The 20,438-nt window shown below is 40.8% G+C and overlaps 1 protein-coding gene across 1 annotated transcript; it reads left to right on the forward strand.

Annotated features, from left to right (window-relative positions):
- The first annotated feature begins 1,892 nt into the window (after window positions 1-1,892).
- Window positions 1,893-20,383, forward strand: LOC135073322 (G1/S-specific cyclin-D3). The gene is made up of 5 exons (XM_063967456.1): window positions 1,893-2,219; window positions 5,248-5,469; window positions 11,977-12,139; window positions 17,307-17,428; window positions 17,733-20,383. Exons 1-5 carry the CDS (start codon window positions 1,998-2,000, stop codon window positions 17,913-17,915), a joined length of 912 nt encoding a protein of 303 aa, XP_063823526.1. The 5' UTR covers window positions 1,893-1,997; the 3' UTR covers window positions 17,916-20,383.
- Window positions 20,384-20,438: the final 55 nt, after the last annotated feature.

Consider the following 20,438-nt stretch of genomic DNA (forward strand, 5'->3'; position numbering starts at 1 on the left):
TTTTCAGATTGAAGTGCTGTTATGAGTTACGAGTAGTAAAATGTACATAGTACTGATAGTACTTACCTAACTATAACAGCTAGAAAGCCATATTACATTGAATGCACAACTCTTCACATTTCTTGAGAGATGTTACAACATTTCTTGAGAGATTTTGTAAGACAGTAAGTTAGGTACAGATCTAGGTATGTATTAAATGAATGAAATTAACTACTTATTAACATTAATTCTAGTGAAAGCACTCGAAGCTGCGGAAAACAAAATCGGTCAGTAAAAGTCACAAAATAAAACGGAAATGATAACTTACAATGTTGTGACAGGCTAAAATGTATATTAATATTAATCATCCGAATTTGTTTTTACTTTATTACCTACTATGTATGTATAACTTATGCTGCGTAAACATGCTAGGTTACATAGTCGATACCAAATAGGTACCAATAAAAAGAAAATTACTAACTTTCTAGAACTTTTTTATTTATTTCTTTATCATGCGGTTTTAGTAATGACTCTTATTGAAATTAATTCAAATTCTTTACACGATGGTCACGATGTCACATCGCAATACTTCCACCTACACCTACGAATAGCCCTGCCACTGCTTCGGAACAACAAACTGATCTGCTGCTGCTGAAGAGAAGTGGCAGAAAAAGCTCAATCCCCTTTGTTAGCCTTTTATTGCAGGTAGGTACCTACGAACTGAGCATATTATACCTACCTACTTAAATAAAATTCATGAAAAGGAATTCTGATAGGGGTCAGACTTCGGGCACCTTCAGGATAGTAATCTATTTTTAGGGTTCCGTACTCAAAGAGTAAAAACGAAACCCTATTACTAAGGCTGAGTAGCACCACCTAACTTTAACTGTAACTATACTATAACGATAACTGGTGTTTTTGTATGGAGTTTAACAGATTTTTGACGTTTATTAAAGTTAAAGTAAGATGGAGCAACTCAGCCTAAGACTACCGTCTACTAGGCTGTATGGCTGTATCTCATAAGCCGTGATAGCTTGATAGTTGAACTTTTCACAGATGATTGTTATTTCTGATACCGCACGTATGTAGGTATAACAACAAATACCTACTTACATAAAATCAGAATAAAATAAATATTTAAGTGGGGCTCCCATACAACAAACTTGATTTTTACCGTTTTTTGCTCGAAAACCTATACATACCTACGGAACTCTCGGTGCGCGAGTCTGACTCGCACTTGAGTGACCGCGGGTCACTGTGCAGTAAAATGTTACTATACAATTATTATTAAAAATCCAAGAGTAGATTTTTGATAATACATATTTTATAATAATTTCAGCACTGTAGGTAAGAAGATTAAAAAGTTACCCTACCTTGATACCTACCTAATAAAAATAAATCTTTCAACGAAACCTGATTAAAAATAGAGGCATAACTACCTAGTTAATACCATCTCCTACCTACCTAATATTAGGTTTTACTTACCTATTTATTCCGATATTGCAACATTTGCAACCAATGTTTATTATAGTTAAGTAATTAGGTTATTTATAAGTTATCGGTTGGTAGGTAGGTAGGTTACCTACTCATTCAGATTGTAAGAAAGAGAACCCCAACTTAGTACGAGTAATTTAATGTTGTTAAATTAGTTTTTTCATCCAAAAACATTCTAGTAAGGTACCTGTTCCAACTTTGGAATCCATTTTATTTTGTAAATAGTATTTAGAGAAGGAGGGAAAAGCAAGGCTCATGCGAGTGAGCAGGAGGACAAGTTATGTATTATTATTTAAACGTCGAATCGGGAGAAACCTGCGTGCGGGCCTCAACAGCCCCGCCCCGCCTCGCGCCCCGCCGGCCGATCATATGTTCGGGCGCGCACTGTCCGCCGGCTCTGCGCTCACTGCGGCTCGGGCTCTCGCCGTCGCAACACACGCTCGCACCCGCCGCTCGCCTGCGCACGATCAGCTGTCCGCGACACTCCCGACCGTGCAGCGAGTCATAGCCGCAGTGCGGTGGACATGGAGCTGCTGTGCGCGGAGCGCGTGAGCCCCGGCAGCGAGGCCGCCGCGGGCGGGGGCCCCCGCGCCGCGCTGCCCGACCCCGTGCTGCTGCGCCGCCGCGTGCTGGACAACCTGCTGCGCACCGAGGAGCGCTACGCCGTCACCGCCAACTACTTCGGCACGGTGCAGACCGAGATCAGCCCCCACATGCGCCGCCTGGTCGCCGAGTGGATGCTAGAGGTGAGCGCACCCGCGCATGCCGCACCCACTCCGCCCGCCACTGCCCGAACGCTCGCCATTTTGTCGCGTTTTCCGGCCACGTGTAGGTACTGTCCTCGTAGCCGACGACGGCGGTGGCCCCCGTATGCCCAGCCACCGTCCTCTGACCCGCTACCCCTATGACACGCTGTGACCCTTCGACCACGACCGCTGAGTCATATTCATAACCTCGGTGATGATGTGATAACTTTGTGCCAATACTGCAGAAAAGTGTTTCCCTGTGGTGGTAAGTGCCAAAAGATTCATTATTAAAACCATTGCGACATTGTTTACATGATCAGCTGATTACGTTTGCGAGTTAACGTATTAGAATCTTATCAGAATTTGTGGCCGCGGTAACAAGAAAAGTGTACGATGTACAAAATTTTGCAATGCAATAAAATAAAATAAAATGTAACAGTAGGTAGACCGTCGGTTTAGGTAGGTACGTGTACTGGAGCGAGCAGCGAGGGGCCCCACGGCGCGGGCGGCGGTCGCCGACCGATGTGACTCGCTCGTTCTATTTGAATAATCAGCTGATTTTGACACACAGCTGACGCCGACCGGACGCGCATTATTATCTTGTGCTAATAAGCAGATAGATTGCCTCGGGCGAATAATTGCCCGTTATCGTATCTTCATACAACTGTCATTGGTTTTAGTGGTGCAAACCACCATGTAATTTATGGTTTCATAGAGTTCATGGGTCTCAAGCAGTGTCTCCATATACACGATAATTACCGTAGATGCACCGTAATCAGGTCATTTTCTACCGTCAAGGTAATAATGTATTACCGTGTCATAAATCACCGTATTAAAATTATGAATTACTTTGCTGTATTATATTCATGGTATAGATACATAATACATACAAACAACAGGCAACACTGCCGAGAGACCGAGGGGAATCCCACAATATTCTAAAAGTCGATCTCTACCAACAAACATCGGCAATCTAGTCTCAACCTTATTTAAGCCAACTAACGACATGTCAAAAATGAATAAATCTATTTACGAAAAAGATACTGTGGTGCTAGGAGAGTCTGATTCAGAATAATATTAATGTTAAATTGTATATTTCACGTGTTATTGCTTTTTTTATTAATTTTTTTTAAAATAATTGTGTTTTGTTTCATTTCATAATAATATTGTATTTTTTCCTTTGATAAATTACACGGTAAATTACACGGTACATTTTTAGTAGATTCACCGTAATTTGGTATAAAACACCGTATTTTTACGCTAGCAACACGGTAACTCACGATTTACATATGGAGACACTGGTCTCAAGTAATCAGAAAGTTGTCTAACGTATTTATAGTATTAATACTTGGATCTGGTGCAAGCATTGTAAATAGTCCTATGTTCGTCTCGGTGCAAGCGTTGTCAGGGCTCGGTTGAGTGAATCAGCTGTGAGGCGACGATGAGGCCACGTGGCCGCGCCGGCCGGTGCGCGAGTCTGGCGCGCGCTGACGTCACGCGCCGAGTGCTGTCGGGCGCGGGGCCGCACGCGCGGGCTCCTCGCCGCCTCGCTGCTCGCTCGGGCTCCGGCCAGGCCGGGGAACCTAAACCAGTCACATACCACATCAGCACTAGCAGACCGAAACGCTGCTCTCAGGCTACAAGGTCAATGACACCTTGAACGCTAACTTTATGTAATTATGTATGTAAACACATCGGTACATACTCACATAATCATTATCGAACCTAGCCTTATTTATATGATACCTACCACCGCATTATAAAAAAAACAACGAACTATGCAACTAAATACATAAGTAGTACATAATAATATGTACTTATTGTACAAGTTACACGAGTAGTCATTATCTTTAAGATTCATAATTAATTAAAAAATATGGATATCTATTTATAAAACTCAATCCAATTAAAACCTACACTATTATCAACGTTAATTAATTTCATCATGTCCAATGATATTATATAATATCATTGATCATGTCATATTCCCTTACAAACCAATTTGACCGAGAGATAAAAAACACGGGAAAAAGATAATATGAACTGATAGCGTGCTAGGTTAGATACAATCAAAGTGTTGATAAACAATGCAACTTGCAGTACAGTTAACTGAAATATCTATTGTTACCTTGTAGACTTGCGTGTTTATTTGCAAAAAATGGCACATTCACATAATCGCTCTTCCTATGGATTGGCACCGGGAAGCACAAAAAGTCATGCTCGTGGGATTATCCATAGAAATCTTGCTCGGATCAGCTGACGTTCAAGACCGTGAGACAGTCAGCTGAGCATGAGTTAAGTACCTACGCGCATCCAGATGATTTCACGACGATCGGCGCCCGCGTCGCACGACGCATCCGCCGCGTCGCCTTACCGTGCGTAACTATGTGCTGAACAATCCAATTGCCGACGGTCTCATGAATTACACGTATTATATTTTATATACTATTTACTACCTACTCGTATTTAATCGCATGCTTTCAATTTTCATGACTTTCCGTTTTGCAATCGACGTCTTTTCGTCATCGCCTAAAGCGATAGTTCATTTACGATGCTAAATGATTCGCGACCAAACCTATTTATTCTATCCGTTTTTGGGTTAAAGTAAATAAACACGTATCTATACAGTGCTAATGCATTTAACTTATTTGTGGGACAGACGCGTGATTTAAACAACTCATCAAATCACGCATCTATTTATTAACTAAGACGCAATGTTCAAGTATTTACACTGTTCCACCGTGTAGTTGTGCAAGGAGTGAGAATTAGGGTCATTTCCGACACTCAAATTAGCTACTTGCGTACAGTTACAATTCCTGCTGATAAGAAACGTAACTGCAGGAAAGCAATGCGTGGCGTGTAGGTATTTATCGCAATAAGCGTGTATTTCAATTTTATATATAGGTTATCGGGAATTCCGTACGATAAAGTGTGTACTGCCTGGGTGCGGCGGCATTTACCGACATGTTATTTCTAAGAAACATTAAAAGTTAATTTCGTTTAATAAACGGTATATGTATTGTTATAGGTATGCGAGGACCACAATTGCCAGGAGGAGGTGTTCCCGCTGGCGATATCGTACCTGGACCGGTTCCTGAGCGTGTGCGCCGTGGGCAAGAGCCAGGTGCAGCTGCTGGGCACGGCCTGCCTGCTGCTGGCCTCCAAGCTGCGGGAGCCCAGCTCGCGCTGCCTGCCCGCGGAACTCCTCATCTTCTACACAGCCAACAGCATCACACTCGCTGATCTTTGCGTGAGTACACACCAGTTCACACCACCTATCACTTTCCACCTTCTTAGTTCTTATAAAGGAACATTCTTCATTATAACATTACAGGTAGGTATCTGGAACAGATATTAAATTGAGCATGTCATTGCGGTAAACACAAAAAGTGACGGACAAAGCCCTAGCGAACGATTGCACTCTGAACAATAGGCTCGAGTTATCATCTAGAATTGCCGACTGTAACTAGACAGCTGCTCTGGATTCCGTCCGATAATAAGAAGATTTAATGAACTTTCTTCGTCTAGCGAACAGCTGATCTCATTAACCATGTTGTTTCTTGCAACCGCTTTTTGCATCGCGCATGCACATGCACTGATTTTGCGCAGCCGACTTTAGCCGCTTTCGTGTCGTTCACTCGGCTGATTTCTAAATCATTCGCGATTTTAACATCCGTGAGAGATTGGAATTTTAGATTTACGATGGTAGATTAATTAATCCAGTGGAATGAATGGCTCGGTTATGGAGTAGATATTATTATCTTGTTTATTACTCCCAATGAAGATGCTATTACTAGCTAGCTGGAATGAAGGCTAACAAGATACCATCGTAACTAACAGATTTATGTACCTACTTAGTTACTAACATAAGTAACAACTACACTATCGGGACATTTTTTACGATCATTGTGTAGTTTATGTAGTTTGACTGTCTGATAGTTTTTACAATTCAACGATATTTACAGGAGTCAATAAACATACACGTGGTGCACATGGAAATAGAATATCGACTAAAATAGCTTGATGTAAAAATAGATCAGTCCCTTCTTATAGATAAGAATCATCAAGATTACTTCATCTTGCAGGAATATTTGGCAGCAGGTCTTTATTTTCACTGGAGTATTTTTATTCTTGAAAATGATGAGGCATTGTAGGTAACAACCGAGTAGCTGCGTCAGAGTGCTAGTGTGTGCGACCCGAATCGGAGTCACCTTTTCATCGCCTTGACTGAAATAAGTTTATACGCTCACAATCACATTCACATTTGGCAAGTTGTGCGTAGAAACTAATTCAGCAACATATTTTATACTGTAAACATAATACCTATCACAGTTTTCGAAACCGAAATAGACTCACGCTCACTTAGCAGGTTTTTGTGAGGTCCCTAATTTTGAATCGATTTGATGACTTGTGATTACGGGCGTATATGTTTAGCATCGAGAAATTGTGTAGGTAGGTATACGAATTGGCTCATCAGTTTCCATAATGTATTTAAATAGGTATTTGCATTTATTTGATACGTAGCGTCTGCAGGCGCAGCGGTGCCACCCGCCGGGGCCCCGCCCGTAGATAGCGACTGCACATCTTCGCTACGTTACGCGCACGGCCGACCTGTTTTTGTAGGCAACGTAGCGAGTGCATTCCGCGGCTTGCACTTGTACTCCCACATTAGTAACGCCTAACAACTGTCGCGAACAACTCGGTTTAAACTAATCTTATGACTAAAGAGGTCACACACCGAGATGAAAATCTAGCTTGTTGAAATGTGCAAGTGCTTGGTAGGTACCTACTTATTTTAGTTGAAGTAATGGTGGTAGTGGTACCAACTACCTATTTAGTTGCCGTATTCCTAGGTCATGTAAATTTGGCTAGATATGCAGAGTCATAGTAGGTGCCTACTTTTATAAGACATGCATGACCGAAAGTATACCCAAGGTTAGAGGTTGTTAACTTTGAATCGCGTTTGTATTTTATGAACACCGGGTTTTAAATTACATATAGGTATTATTATTTATAAATAGTCGTAGAATTATGGCCAATGAAGTCAAGGTTCTTGACCAGCGTCTGGCCTGCTCGTCGGGTTGTATGGAGTCCGGCCGAGGAATGCGGCAGGCCGCGGTCTGGGCGAAGGCGCCCGCGGACAGTGTCCCCTAACGAGCCGCCAGTCGAGGCTTCTCGGAAGAACCGCCGAACGAGGCCCGCGTTTCAATCAGACCAATTACAGACGAAACACGCCGCTTATTTTTTCTCACGCCGCCCGCGACGCCCGCGCCCCTGCCGGCGACCCGCGAAACGCGATCGCTCGACAACGCCAGATAAACTTACACATTTCGTTCAACTATTCATATTTTATCACAATTTACCTACTTTTTGTAAAAAATATATGATCCCAGTTAATTCATGTCGATTAACTTTAATAATATTGAACAACAAACCATACATTCCGCCCGCCTTAGTAAATAAGTAGGTAGGTAGGTTAATTTATCTTTCTATGTGCTAATAATCATTTTGCGAATTCTTTATCGGATGTTATCAATATTTTTCTACGATAAGCAAGCATGCCAAAAGACTCGTTGAAAAAGTTGCCAAAGAACAAAACCGCACCTTCATTTTTTTCGAAAATTGTATTTACATTTTGATTAGTAATTTCTACCAGTACTAAATAAAGCACGTTTAGTTATAACAGGCAGCTAGCTTTATTTTTAAAAAAATAGTTTTCTGAAGCTCTTTAGACAAAATACATAGATAGATTTGACCAATTAAACTAGTAAACGGATGCCCGACTCTACTATATCAGTTTTGCATTTCGTAGCAGCGTCGTAGCACGTCTACGAAAATCGTAGACTGTCTAATAACTCTACGTCTGTCGTGCATTTTCTTTATGATTTTTTTAATTTTTTGTTGTTCTATTCTTCATTTAGATTCTCTCAGTATGTAATATGTATGAATTGGTGGCATATAGTAACGGCATCGTCACAGTTGTTGCATACTCATAATATTATCATCTGTAATGGTCCATCCATGTGTAACGAAAGCTTTCTTCCCGGCTTAAAGAAATCCATTAGCTCTTTATTTAAATCAGTGTGTTTGTTAATCCAGTATTATTATTATACGCATGATAGAGCATTAAAATGTAATGTATACAAACATACCTATTTTAAAGCAAAATCTGACTTGGGAAGTAGGTACTCGGAGCCTTTATCTAACTAACCAACAACTGAAGCTTTTTTTTAACATAACATAGCATCATAATCAGCATATTATTTTTAATTTCCTCATTGTTGATGTGGTCGGTTGGGCTTGCGACCGGGTCGGCGAGCGAGCTGTGACCAGCAAGCCTAAGGGTGAACCATGTGTTCATATATCGTATTGTTTCTTCTCGCTCACACATGCCATTATCCAACTGCGTGTGAGAGGAACAAACAGATTCGATTATATCGAAATCGTTTTGCGGAATAGGTCCTCTGGAGCAAAAAGAGCTCCGGCATCCGAGGCGACATAATGCTGGGTTCCCGCGCTCGCTCGCAGCACGCCCATAAAAGCTCGCGCGTTCTCACATCTACACCACCACCGTAAACGTTTATTATAATTGAAGCATAAGTTTACGACCCGCGGCACCAGTTTGTCAAAAGAGAAAATTCAATATCGCGACTACAGCTCACTCTTATGTTTAATGAGAGGCTGCGTCTGCAAAGCCGACATATTTCATTTATATCTCGTGAATTATCATAGCAATTGTTACTAAATCGTACGTTTATTGAATTCTGAATTAAAACCATTTAAACAAGCCCTTGAGTGTGTAGACTGGACTAATAAATACGAGTAAATGTCTATTTACCTACATCTAGGTGTATGTGGTTGTTATTCTAACTCCGATTGTAACCCTTTTTCGCTCGTGAGCGATAAGTGAACGAGGTTAGAGGCACTACTGAGCCACTTGTACTTAATGCTAAGTACAATTATGTACAAATTGAAGCGTAATATAGAATGTCTTTTGATTTTAAACCTTAGATAACTGCACGAACGGTAATATAAAAAGAGATCCATGGTTAATGAGCTACTATCAGCAATCGGCAAAAACAAATGAAAAGCATTGTTTACAATGTGAGGAATGAGCATATTAGCACGAGCCCGGTGGCGTGCTTATTTGTCGATCTCACGGCACGACTGTGCTGGTTTCCGGCGGGAAACTACCTCCCCAGCCAGTTGTAGGTATACCTATCCCATTGTGCTAAATGGCGCCTATTTGCAGTTTCGAATAATACACCTTTTACTTTAATTTATCAAAAAATAAAAATGATAAGTAGTAATATCTTTTTATGGCACTGAACATCAGTTTTATTATCATTCTTCTTATAATTGGAGAATTTGCCAGTTTGCCACTAAAAGTACCACACCGGCAATAAAATTCCAACAGGCCTATACCAGTCAGACGGGTCACCTATGCGGGCGCGCCGTGCGAAAGAAGAAAAATGAAAATTTTGTGGTTTGGAGCTTCACGATGTGGAGCGCGCCCATTGTGCTCGGCGATGCCTATCGAGTATCGACTCCGTACACTTGCGCTTGTCACTTGTCCCTCTCGCTGTTTGGATTACGAAAGAATGTGGATCGTGCTTTTTGTTTTTTACTGTAGCTACCAAAGACGTAGACGAATTTCAGTTAGACTAGAGCGCCTGTGAGCGTCATACACTGCGAATTTCGTGATCAATTTACAAAAATGCGCTGACAAGTGTCTTACGTAATTCTTATGATATTTTGCATGCCTAACACGTTTGGCTTCCCGTGCACCTTAAGCATTCCATTCTTACTTGTAAGGCTTCCGATTGATAGCTAACTGGAACTCGTTAGCTGCTAGACATATTTGATAATAACTTGGTACTTTGCGGTTGTTAAAAAGCTGGAAATGCATTCGGGATTAGAAGTCGAGCGTCTCGGAGCCATTGTAGCTGAGCTAATCGAGGTCTCGTTTCTCGATTCTGCGCTTAGCTTTAACGACCGGTTGGCCGGTTATGCGTGTTCTTATCCGCATCTGGAAAATTCCAAAGTTGTTTAGTCTCAGAAGCGTAGTGGCCACGCGACACCGAGCTCATTGTTTGATTCTAACAGCGGCGCAGTCACGCCGCTGACCGTTCGATGAAATTGGATAAAGCATGGGAACCGAGCGTGGAATTCAGCGTGTGTCGCGGGCGGCGAGGACTGTTTGCATGGCTCACTTTATTGGCTGTAACGCGGCGCGATACTGCTGGCCCGAACGCAGCGGCCGCGCCCGTCTACATCCGACCTCTTCTAATGAACACTTGCCTGTGAATTTATGAGCTGCATACCATTGGGCTCAGATTCCGTACATATGCTAGTACATTCAAGTATATTAGGTACCTACGTCGTGGTGAGGTCAGCTGATAGGGGTACGCGCATGTGGGATGATGTCATGTACTTATATCGTGCATATTGTGTTTAATAACGACCTAACAGACCAGATAAGTGTGGACACATCCGTCTGACATCGCGTGCAACGGCGTCTGTGGTGAATGCTTTATGAGCGCATTGTTTTCGCATTGTTCAACCGGTCGGGTCGACATCTAAAAAGACAGTCTTCTTTTCGCGGTTGACCCGCATGCCAGCGGTCGTTTAGGGCAACGAATGAAGTCGGTTAATAAATGCTTTTCATCATCACAACTTTTAAACTTAACAAAAATTTTGTCCGTTTATGTCTTCATCATGATCAAGGCTGAGATATTTCAATTTATTTTCTTTTAAAAATATTTTAACTTAAATAGTAAAAGTAATAATTATTAAGACTGCGATGACGCTACAATGTAGGTACGTCTCGCTCTGACACGCGGACTTCTTCCGTTGACTTTCAGCGATGAGACTTCATTCATTCACAACCGTCTCGGACCGGCATCCGACATGGCCTAAGCACAACAACTTGCTGAACGACATCAGACTCTAATTCCTTGATATGAGATTTAAAACCGAATGTGCGTGATGTGCGGGCACGTAGCGCGACCCCGGCGATTGAGTTAAGTAAACATGAGTATTATCTGTCAACGGACATGCACCGCTTACGTGTATGTGTACACTCAATAATCAAGTTATTCATAAAATTAACCGACGATAACAGCTACAGTTACGGGTGCTGCTTACTTATTATTTAATTTAAAATTTAATCTAGGTCAGCTTCGTAGATGTCAACAGAAAAACCAACTGACTGATAACGCCGGTACATAAGGTTAAAAACAGTGAATCTTTAGGTATGTAAACTGCATTTCATCTCCTTTTGACAATTCCGTCTGATCTGTCGGCCTATAGGTGTGCAATGCACCTGCATTTTTCTTTTGTTACGGAACTCCGTTACATTTTTATAACCACATGAAAGTGTGCCTTTTAGAATGTGCCTACTTTGGTTCAGAAGCACCAAACACAAAGTACTAAGAGGTTATTTTGTGCATTTGATTGCACAACAATGTGTGGCTCTACCTACGCGCGTTCCGGGAAGTCGGGCGAAACTGGCATGTTTACGATTGTAGGACGGATGTGCCAGCGGGAATGCCACTATTGTCCTAGCGACTCAACACTTTCTTTAACGAAGTTAATCTTCTTCTAACTCTTTTGTTTTTTATGTTTCTCACGTGACTAACGGCATCTGAATCTACATTCTACACATCCCAGAGGACAATAGATTTCTTACTAACTAATTTAACGCGATGAACATGAGGAGTAACAAGGGAGTAACCAATTGTTTGTTTGTCAACAGAGTTGGGAGTTATTGGTGTTATCAAAACTGAAGTGGGACGTAGCGGGGGTGACTGCTCATGACTTCCTGCCTCTGCTGCTGTCGAGGCTGCCGCTCCGGGGGCTGGTCAACACCGAGATGGTGCAGCGCCACGCGCAGACCTTCATTGCACTTGCTGCCAGAGGTAAGACACCACCTGCACTTAACAATCGCTTTATCATGAAAAACTATTACTATTTCATACTACTCCTGTAGCCACTACACCTGTAGAGCCTATTATCAGAGTCTGTAAACTGTCTATGTTAGTTCCTTACTTTTTTCACGATGCAATAACCTTATCTAGCATTTACACATAACACAACGCAACCTTAGTTATTTCAAGCAATATTTTTCTTGTTAATACTGGAGGGATTAACTGAAAAACAAAACATACCTATCTTGTAAAATTATTTCTTGTTCAGGCTCATAAGGCACACTTATAAAAACCTCTACATATTAAATTAGTATCGAGCCGTTGTTTGCGGCGGCAGACGGTAATTAGCATCTAGATACCACGTCATGTCACGAAGTCTCGCGCGCGGCGCCTTTCTCGCTCCTCGGCACGTGTCACTGAACCTTTTGGGATTGTCTTCTGTTCTTAAAATATTAACATAATTTCGATCTCTAGACAAATTGGATACCCACTTACTAAAAGACTACTCAATTCCCAAAATATGTAGTTAATTAAGCTCAATATACCTACTCGTGCATAATTGAGTCTATGGTATTTTAATTACATGCTTTCAGGCGTACTTAACTAGTGTTGTAATTTATTGCTTATAGTATTACGAGTACATACATAATATAAAAAAATACAAAACGTTTGCGTGCATTTTAGTAGGTACCATGGAAAGAAATATTTTCGTTTCGATTGAGCAGTTCTGCCTTGCCATTTACCATTAAAATACGATGAAATACCAGTTCTGTTATTGATAATACATAAAGGCAATTTGGTCCTTTATTTAGTTGATACGAGAGCTGCAATAAAACGCAAAAGCACCTCGGGCGAGAGGACATTTCGCGGAATCGCAGACTGCGGGATTGCTAGCAGCTATAGCTCAGTCCGCAACGAGATGAGAATAGGTTTGTTTACAACGAGGGTAGAGTGCGAGCGAGGGCTGGGGCTGTGTGTGTCCGCTGCGCCGGCGGCGGCGGCGCCTCCCACGCCGCTCGCCCGAGCGCATTCCAGCACGCCTCGGGACTCCCCCGCGCGCCCCGCGCCTGCCGAGGCCCCCCGCAACCCTCATGGGATCATATGTTTTTGTGCAACGGTTTTTGTTGTTCGCCGCCGCCGTCTTGTTGTTTTTTTGTTGAAGTTCACGCTTCAGCTCTTTTCACTTGCTCCTCGGATATCATCACTGCCACGTCCAGTTTCCCTCGTAACAATAAAAGTAGCTGAGCACACTTAAATAACACGGCCACTTAATCGAAGAAATTGAATTATGAAATTCTTCAATCAGGTTTTCCAATCTATCAGTGTATAAATAGATTGCAAACGACGAGCCCAAAGCAGCAAGCTCGTAGACGTGAGTGGAGCATTTCGCGGTGTCGAGCGAGCCCGCATTATGTATCAATATTCGAATGGCACAATTTACTCTGGAATCATAACTCGTCAGGATATTAAATTTGTAATGGGTTATTTTAAAGCTGACATGTCTTGCAAGGTCTACCGATGGAGATAAATTATATGTTTTTTATAAAAGGTTTTACTGTCGTTTCGCCCGCCGACAGGCCGGTCGCCTGTGGGTACTGCTCTCTTAAATTAACAGAATCGAACCGAGGCCGGTGATTTCACACGAGTAGTTTGTGGAGTTATTGTGTGGATGGCGACATTGCGTGAGGGCAGGTATCTTATCTCGGGCCGCGTTTTCACATGTGAGCGATTATGCCGTAGGCCGAGAGCGAGCGGGGCCCGCGCGGGTGTGTTCCGGTGGGCCCCGCGCCGCCGGCGCACGTACTGCGCGGCCTCGCAAGAGCGTTCACCTCGCGAATAGACGTACTGCGGAGTAACTACGCCCGTATCACCGCCGTCTATTACCGCACTACTCCATGTTCAAGGGCAATAAAGCCATTATGTCACCGCCGATGAGCACACGAATCCTGGGTTATTACTCCTTTCAAGCACATTGTAGTCACACTGCTACACATGTGGTTTCACGTAGCGTAGTAGACACAGCTACAGATAACTCCCACATAGTAATGATCCCACATAGGATAGAATCAAAAGCTTAACGTTATAGTTAACTAGGTTTAAAGTTATTGTTATGTAGGTACTATCGCCACTGAAAAACTATTACTTCTATAAAGTCACCACTAGCTGTAATTAATTTCCTGATTTGGAATAGGTAGATCGCCTTTATTCGTATTCCGCAAATAAGTTAGTTAATTCTACGTTGACGTTTTTCTTTCTTCTTAGTAACGTTTATCGGCAAGCAGAATAAATGAACGCGGAAAGCATGTCTCGTAGCCGTAGTCGTAACGGCGGCGCGGGCGCCGGGCGGTAGGGCTGCTCTCTGCTTGATTAACATCAGATTATGCAAATGCTCCGAGTGAGCGCCCGCTCTCCTTGTTTCTGCTCGGTCTTTTTACTCGTTCCCTCTGCCCGGTCCCTTTATCTCGGGTATGCCGACATGCAAATTAAAAAAAATGAAAATAAATCTTTTAAATGAGCTGAAAGAGTGTTCGATATCCATACGTTGGCCGCGTATAATGGAGTCTACTTAATGATGAATGGGGGGCCCTTGAAGGCTTCACTCCCATTGTGAGTCCTCATGTCTGTTGGGCATTTGTGATTTTACGCGGCCTCTCGGTAATTATTCTTGTAATAGCGTGGGAACAGCGTGTTACTTACCTTTTCACGCAGGTCATCATTTGTCTTGGATATTATTAATCGTCGCTGAACAAATAAGTAAGCTCGGAATAAACATTAGTTGTGTTGGCAAGGTCAATCAGCTGATTTTCCTGTTGATTTGCACACTTCTGATAACATTTTATTCAACGGGGGCGTTAAAGGAAGGAACATTAGTTGATAGATAAGTGCGGTAGCAACTACATAATCTGGCTACCTACATTACTTACCTACTCATAGACTTAATTGTTTACTTAATATTGCAAAACTTAATTGGTTATTTTAATTAATTAATTCAAAGTTGCTGAGTAATAGGTAGGTACCTATCATGAATAGTCTTATATAAAATCGTTGTCATAAATCCAAGTTAATTTTAAATTAAATTAGTACCTAGTTACATACAGTTAAATAATCAGGCTTTTATTTCTGGCTAATTGCTGTTATAAAAACACTATTCTCATGAAAAACAATTTATCTTATAAAACATGAGACAGGCCCAAATTGGCTCATGGTTGGTACGCCTGCATACATACACATAATGGTTTTGCCAAAGTAAGTCCGTGAGAAATATTCGAGTGAATCGGGCGCGCAGGCGCAGGCTGCGGAATGCGGTCGTGAGGGCGGGTGCCGGCTCCTTTGAGGCTAAACTCTCCAGAGAGGGACTGACAACTTGCGAGAGGGAGAAAGCAACAATCTTTCTTTACCGGATGTGCCTCTCCTCTAATATTTACGGTGCGTTCACGCATTGACACTCCTAGTATGAACCTATGAACACTAAAGTTATTTAATCGATAAGTCATCAACATGGGAAAGTAGTTAATTGCCTATTTAACTGCTAACAAAACACAGGAAAATTGGACACTATTTAACTTAATATAATTTAAATATGTATTGCTTATCGTTTGCTATAAATTAGAGATGAAACGGATATCCGGCAACTATCCGGTAGGCCGGATATCCGGCCCTAATTTACTATCCGGCCGGATACCGGATAGTAACTCACTATCCGGCCGGATACCGGATATTAAAAAAAACGACAATTTCCTATTAATAAAATGAAATACATTAATCTTTGAGGTAAATATCAATAAAATTGCTTACAATAATGACGGCTTTTATTTAAAGTCCAAAAAGTTACAAAAAAGCCATATTAAGGCCTTTCAAAACTAATTTATTTTTCTGGGCTATTCTCTCTAATGACGAATACATAGATAAATAGTAAATATCTGTTAATGTCGAAATATTGCCAAATAAAATAGGCGATTTTTTTTTTCACTGATGGTCTGATGACATCATGCAACTACACTGGTCATCACAAAGATCGACCCTCCCGCGACAAGCACTTTCAAACGTATGCATCCCCACTTCCCACCAATATTGGCACCACTTAAAAGCCTAGTTCTAAACTTCATTTCATTAAAGGAAAGGTTTTTATCCCAAAAATGTGTCTGTAGAAGAATCCAGAGTCACTTCTTCAAAAAATAGGTAGTTACGCTTGAGCCGACTTTTATGGCTATAAAACTGTTAAGTTGGGATTAATCGCTATCCATCTGTTAAAGAGGACACGTGAGATCATTATTTGGTTTTATAACCATAAAAATGGGTCTAATTGATCCCAGAGGTGAGCCCAAAGTGAGGTCTTTTTTCAAGTCACATTTATTGTATAATTATCGCGTTTATGTTAATCGTTTATTAAGAAATTAAATGTGTTTTTCTTTAAGGATATTTATTGGGCTTTCAAATAACACCAATATTGTTGGGGCGCCATGACTGTGTCAGTAGAAACGAGTTTTACTGTAAAACGTAGGTGGGCCGATTTTTGTGATGACCAGTATAGTTAAATTTTCGCTATTCAATCACACACTCACGATTGCAGCCGAAATTGAATTGATCTGCCCCCTAGACAAGTGGCAAAATCTGACATTCTATTCGGACGGATTCGATTTTCCAAGTGTGACTAGTCTATTCTACTAATAGACCCACTGATCGCGTTCGAAGCACCTGTGCGGCACTATACTCGTCACGACATGCAACGAGACAATGTGCCAACTATCCGGCCGCCGGATATCCGGCTATCCGGCCTAGCAGCTGGCCGGATATCCGGTATCCGGTATCCGGCCAAACAACTATCCGTTTCATCTCTACTATAAATACACTATACCCACCTATGTACCTCATTACGTGTCATTATTTTGTAAGTCGGTATAAAAATATAAGCGTGTATGCTCCAAGAGTTGCCAAGATAATAATAACCAAGTCTTCCAAAATCCTATTAGTAGTACACTATATGACCACTAGTAGGTATGATTAGCAGGATGATTACGGGAAGGAACATAACAGACACGCCTGCCTAACAATCTGACATTGGCATATGACCAAAAATGAACACTTCTCCTGAAATCCGTCACTCCTCAAAGAACAAGACCTTGAAACTGCTTACTCAATGAGTTTTCCATTGTTCCAGATTACCAGTTCACGCTGTACTCGGCCAGCACCCTGGCGGCCTGCAGCATCGCGGCGGCGCTACGCGGGCTCGCGCTCGACGGCCACCTGGCGCGACTGCAAGAGCTCACGCGCATTGATCTGGTAATTATATTCTCCTTTTCTTTTTTTTGTCGCGGAGGAATTGCTTTGTCCGTCACCACTGCCGGGGGACAGGGTGGTGTGTGGGACTCTCGGCGCCCTGAAAAGGGCACTGCGGAACCACTAAAACCTCCGCGGCGTTCCGTCATCGCCCGAGTGAGGGACGCGAGAATTCGGCCGTAGCCTTAGACTTCCGCGACACCATATTCTCCTTTTCCTATACCAAGTGCCTCTAACTCATGTGTTACATGGTTTTTATTGCAAAAGTAGGTCCACTTACCAAACTGACTCTTGCCTTTCTTAACAGGACTGCCTCCAGACGTGCCTTGAACAAATTGAAGAAATGGTCGACAATATGATCGAGGAGCGGGCTATCGCAGTCCCAAACGGCCAGAGCAGGGAGGCGGCGGGCTGGACGCCGCCTCCCAGCCAGGACAAGGCCCACAGTAACGCCGCCACCCCCACCGACGTCCGAGACGTGCACTTCTGAGCGGCCGGTGCTGTGCTGACTCCAGTGTCCGATGGAACTATTGCTTTAATAACGGTGCGTTAGTACGAAAATACTTTAAACTAAGAACGTTTATCTAGAAGGTGCAACCGTGATCAAGGACTGATACCAAGACTGACAATGGCATGTGTTTAACATAGGTACCTACCTACTACTTACTGTATGTTGTATAGTTTTGTAAGTGCGAACTATGAATTAATGTAAGCCCTGAGTGCTACGCGCAAGGCCTCAATGTACGAAATGGCTTTCAGATCATACTTCTCGTACATTATGCTTCCAATTCTAATAAAGCGTTAGAACACAACACTTACTTTGAGGCATTTGCACTGAACGAGTTAACTTGAATACATCTTTCAGGATATAACATAGTTTAATGTTTCTTTGAATTGCAATCTACCTCTTAATTTTATAAGACATCTGTTTCAGACTTACTTGGCACTGACAATTTTAAATAAATAACATTTTGCCAATTAAATACATAGCTGTTACACATAGTCATAACCTACCTAAAACTTATCGAATGGGACCAAAGTTAGCTCTTCACAGTATCTTGATTTGAATGATGAACTGATTAACTTCAGATACTTGTCATTATTTATAAATATTTAGTAAGTATAAAAAACTATCATAGTAGTAGTGTATTAATATCATGTTAATTGAATTCCTAATAATTATATGTTAAGTATGTTTAAGATCATAATGGATTCACACAGTATAGTATAGTTCAAAGTTTCAAAACAATTGTACAATCCAAAAAAGTTCTAATTTGCTTTTCGAGAGCTTGCATAAATTGTTACAAATGATCAATATTGCTTATGGAAAACATCACTTCTATCAGATTCCATTTATTTCGGGGGAAGGCAATAAATTACGCTTCTAATATTGTAAAAACTAATATTATGTTCATTTGTTATATATTTATGATATATTATTACAGAGTCAGCTATAAACACATACATTCGCATAAACTACATAACTCTTCAAGTGTATGTCTATCCCTCTGTAAATCACGAATAGAATAAAGTAGACAAAGGGCTGTATATTTTTCATATAAAATAATCTCTTAATTTGTAATTAAGGGATTTAAATATATCTTTGTTCCTGTTTGATGAAAATACCAACAGTTATTAGATTAACTTTTTATGTGATAGATTTATTAGAAAGTTATCGAACTTCATATCATAGTCACTTCCAGTCATAATATGTTAAAGTATAGGGGTTACTATGTAAAGTTTTTTAAGAATTACCTAATTAGTAAGAAAAACATAAATGTGATTTAGGAATCATTGGTAAGATGTAGCATAGCGCTTAGTCATATAAAATCAGATATTATTGTTCCTATCAAAGCTAATGTTTGGAAATATCATACGCAATAGTTATGTTTCATTACTTTGTATGTACTTAATAAATATGTAATCACGACAATTAGTTAAATATTCAATTTCATTATTGCTATTTAAATTGTGATATAATATGTATATGCATCAGGTTTAGACGTTTATTATTTTGTAAGTACGGGTGACGCAGGTACACATACATGCCTACCGCGTTGTTGTAGAAGAAACTAAAGGTTCGTTTGCTGTCTACACCGCCGTTAGATACTAACTATTTGTAATCGTTAAGTTAACAAGGAATCACTCCTATGTCTTCCATTAGTTTACCGAGAAGTCGGGTGGGCTTGACGCTTCGCTTTGCTCCCGATTTCTCCAAGAGATAACTACTGCGATCTGCAATAATGTAGATACACTAATGTGTAGAATTATATGTACATATTATTCAGTAAAAGTGCTCTAAGCATGTGGTGCCATAACACTACTACTATAGTATTTTGTAAAACACTAGCAATAAAAGATATCGAAGGTAATCTACATTGATTTTCCTCCGAAAACAAATATATTCTACAATAACAAAGTTATACATTATGATATAAGATACATTATTGTTTTGGTTGTGGACTAAACCGATGCCTGAAGAAGTTGGGTATTCAAATTTTTTGACATTAAAAATAGACTTAGGTTGTATGTAAAATTATGTGGGAAAATATACGCATTACAAAGTTAGTCTTATTAATTAATGCTTCTTATTATTTGGCTTTGGACTGGCTTTTTATATAGTGTATTAAGAAATTTAAGTACTTTTGTTATGAGGTAGTTTTATGTTTATGGAAATACATAATTTCCCGCAATGTACATAGTTAGAGCAATTTTGCTCAAAATAAAAGTGATCTTTGCTATTCATTTCCCTGTACTAAGTATATAAATATTATAAAATGGATAGAAGCACGATTCTAAATATGTTATGACAGGCAGATATGCAAAGTTTGATTTTATATGTGATTATTAGATAGATAAATTAAGTTGTCTTTGGATTGCTTGAAGGTAGAGACGTTGAGATGTAAATAAATTCGTAAATACCTACTTAAAAGAAACAATAAAAATTTTCAAAATTTACCTAAATTATTATTATTTCATTCCTTTCCTATATGTATGGAGACTAATTTTTATA

Source organism: Ostrinia nubilalis, chromosome 7 (assembly GCF_963855985.1).
Source record: "Ostrinia nubilalis chromosome 7, ilOstNubi1.1, whole genome shotgun sequence".
Taxonomy (NCBI): domain Eukaryota; kingdom Metazoa; phylum Arthropoda; class Insecta; order Lepidoptera; family Crambidae; genus Ostrinia; species Ostrinia nubilalis.

Excerpts from the sequence above, each read along its gene's own strand:
- LOC135073322 (XM_063967456.1), top strand. The coding sequence starts at position 1,998 with ATGGAGCTGCTGTGCGCGGAGCGCGTGAGCCCCGGCAGCGAGGCCGCC. Across the intron at positions 5,470-11,976 it reads TCACACTCGCTGATCTTTGC|AGTTGGGAGTTATTGGTGTT; the intron begins GTGAGTACACAC and ends GTTTGTCAACAG. Across the intron at positions 12,140-17,306 it reads CATTGCACTTGCTGCCAGAG|ATTACCAGTTCACGCTGTAC; the intron begins GTAAGACACCAC and ends CCATTGTTCCAG.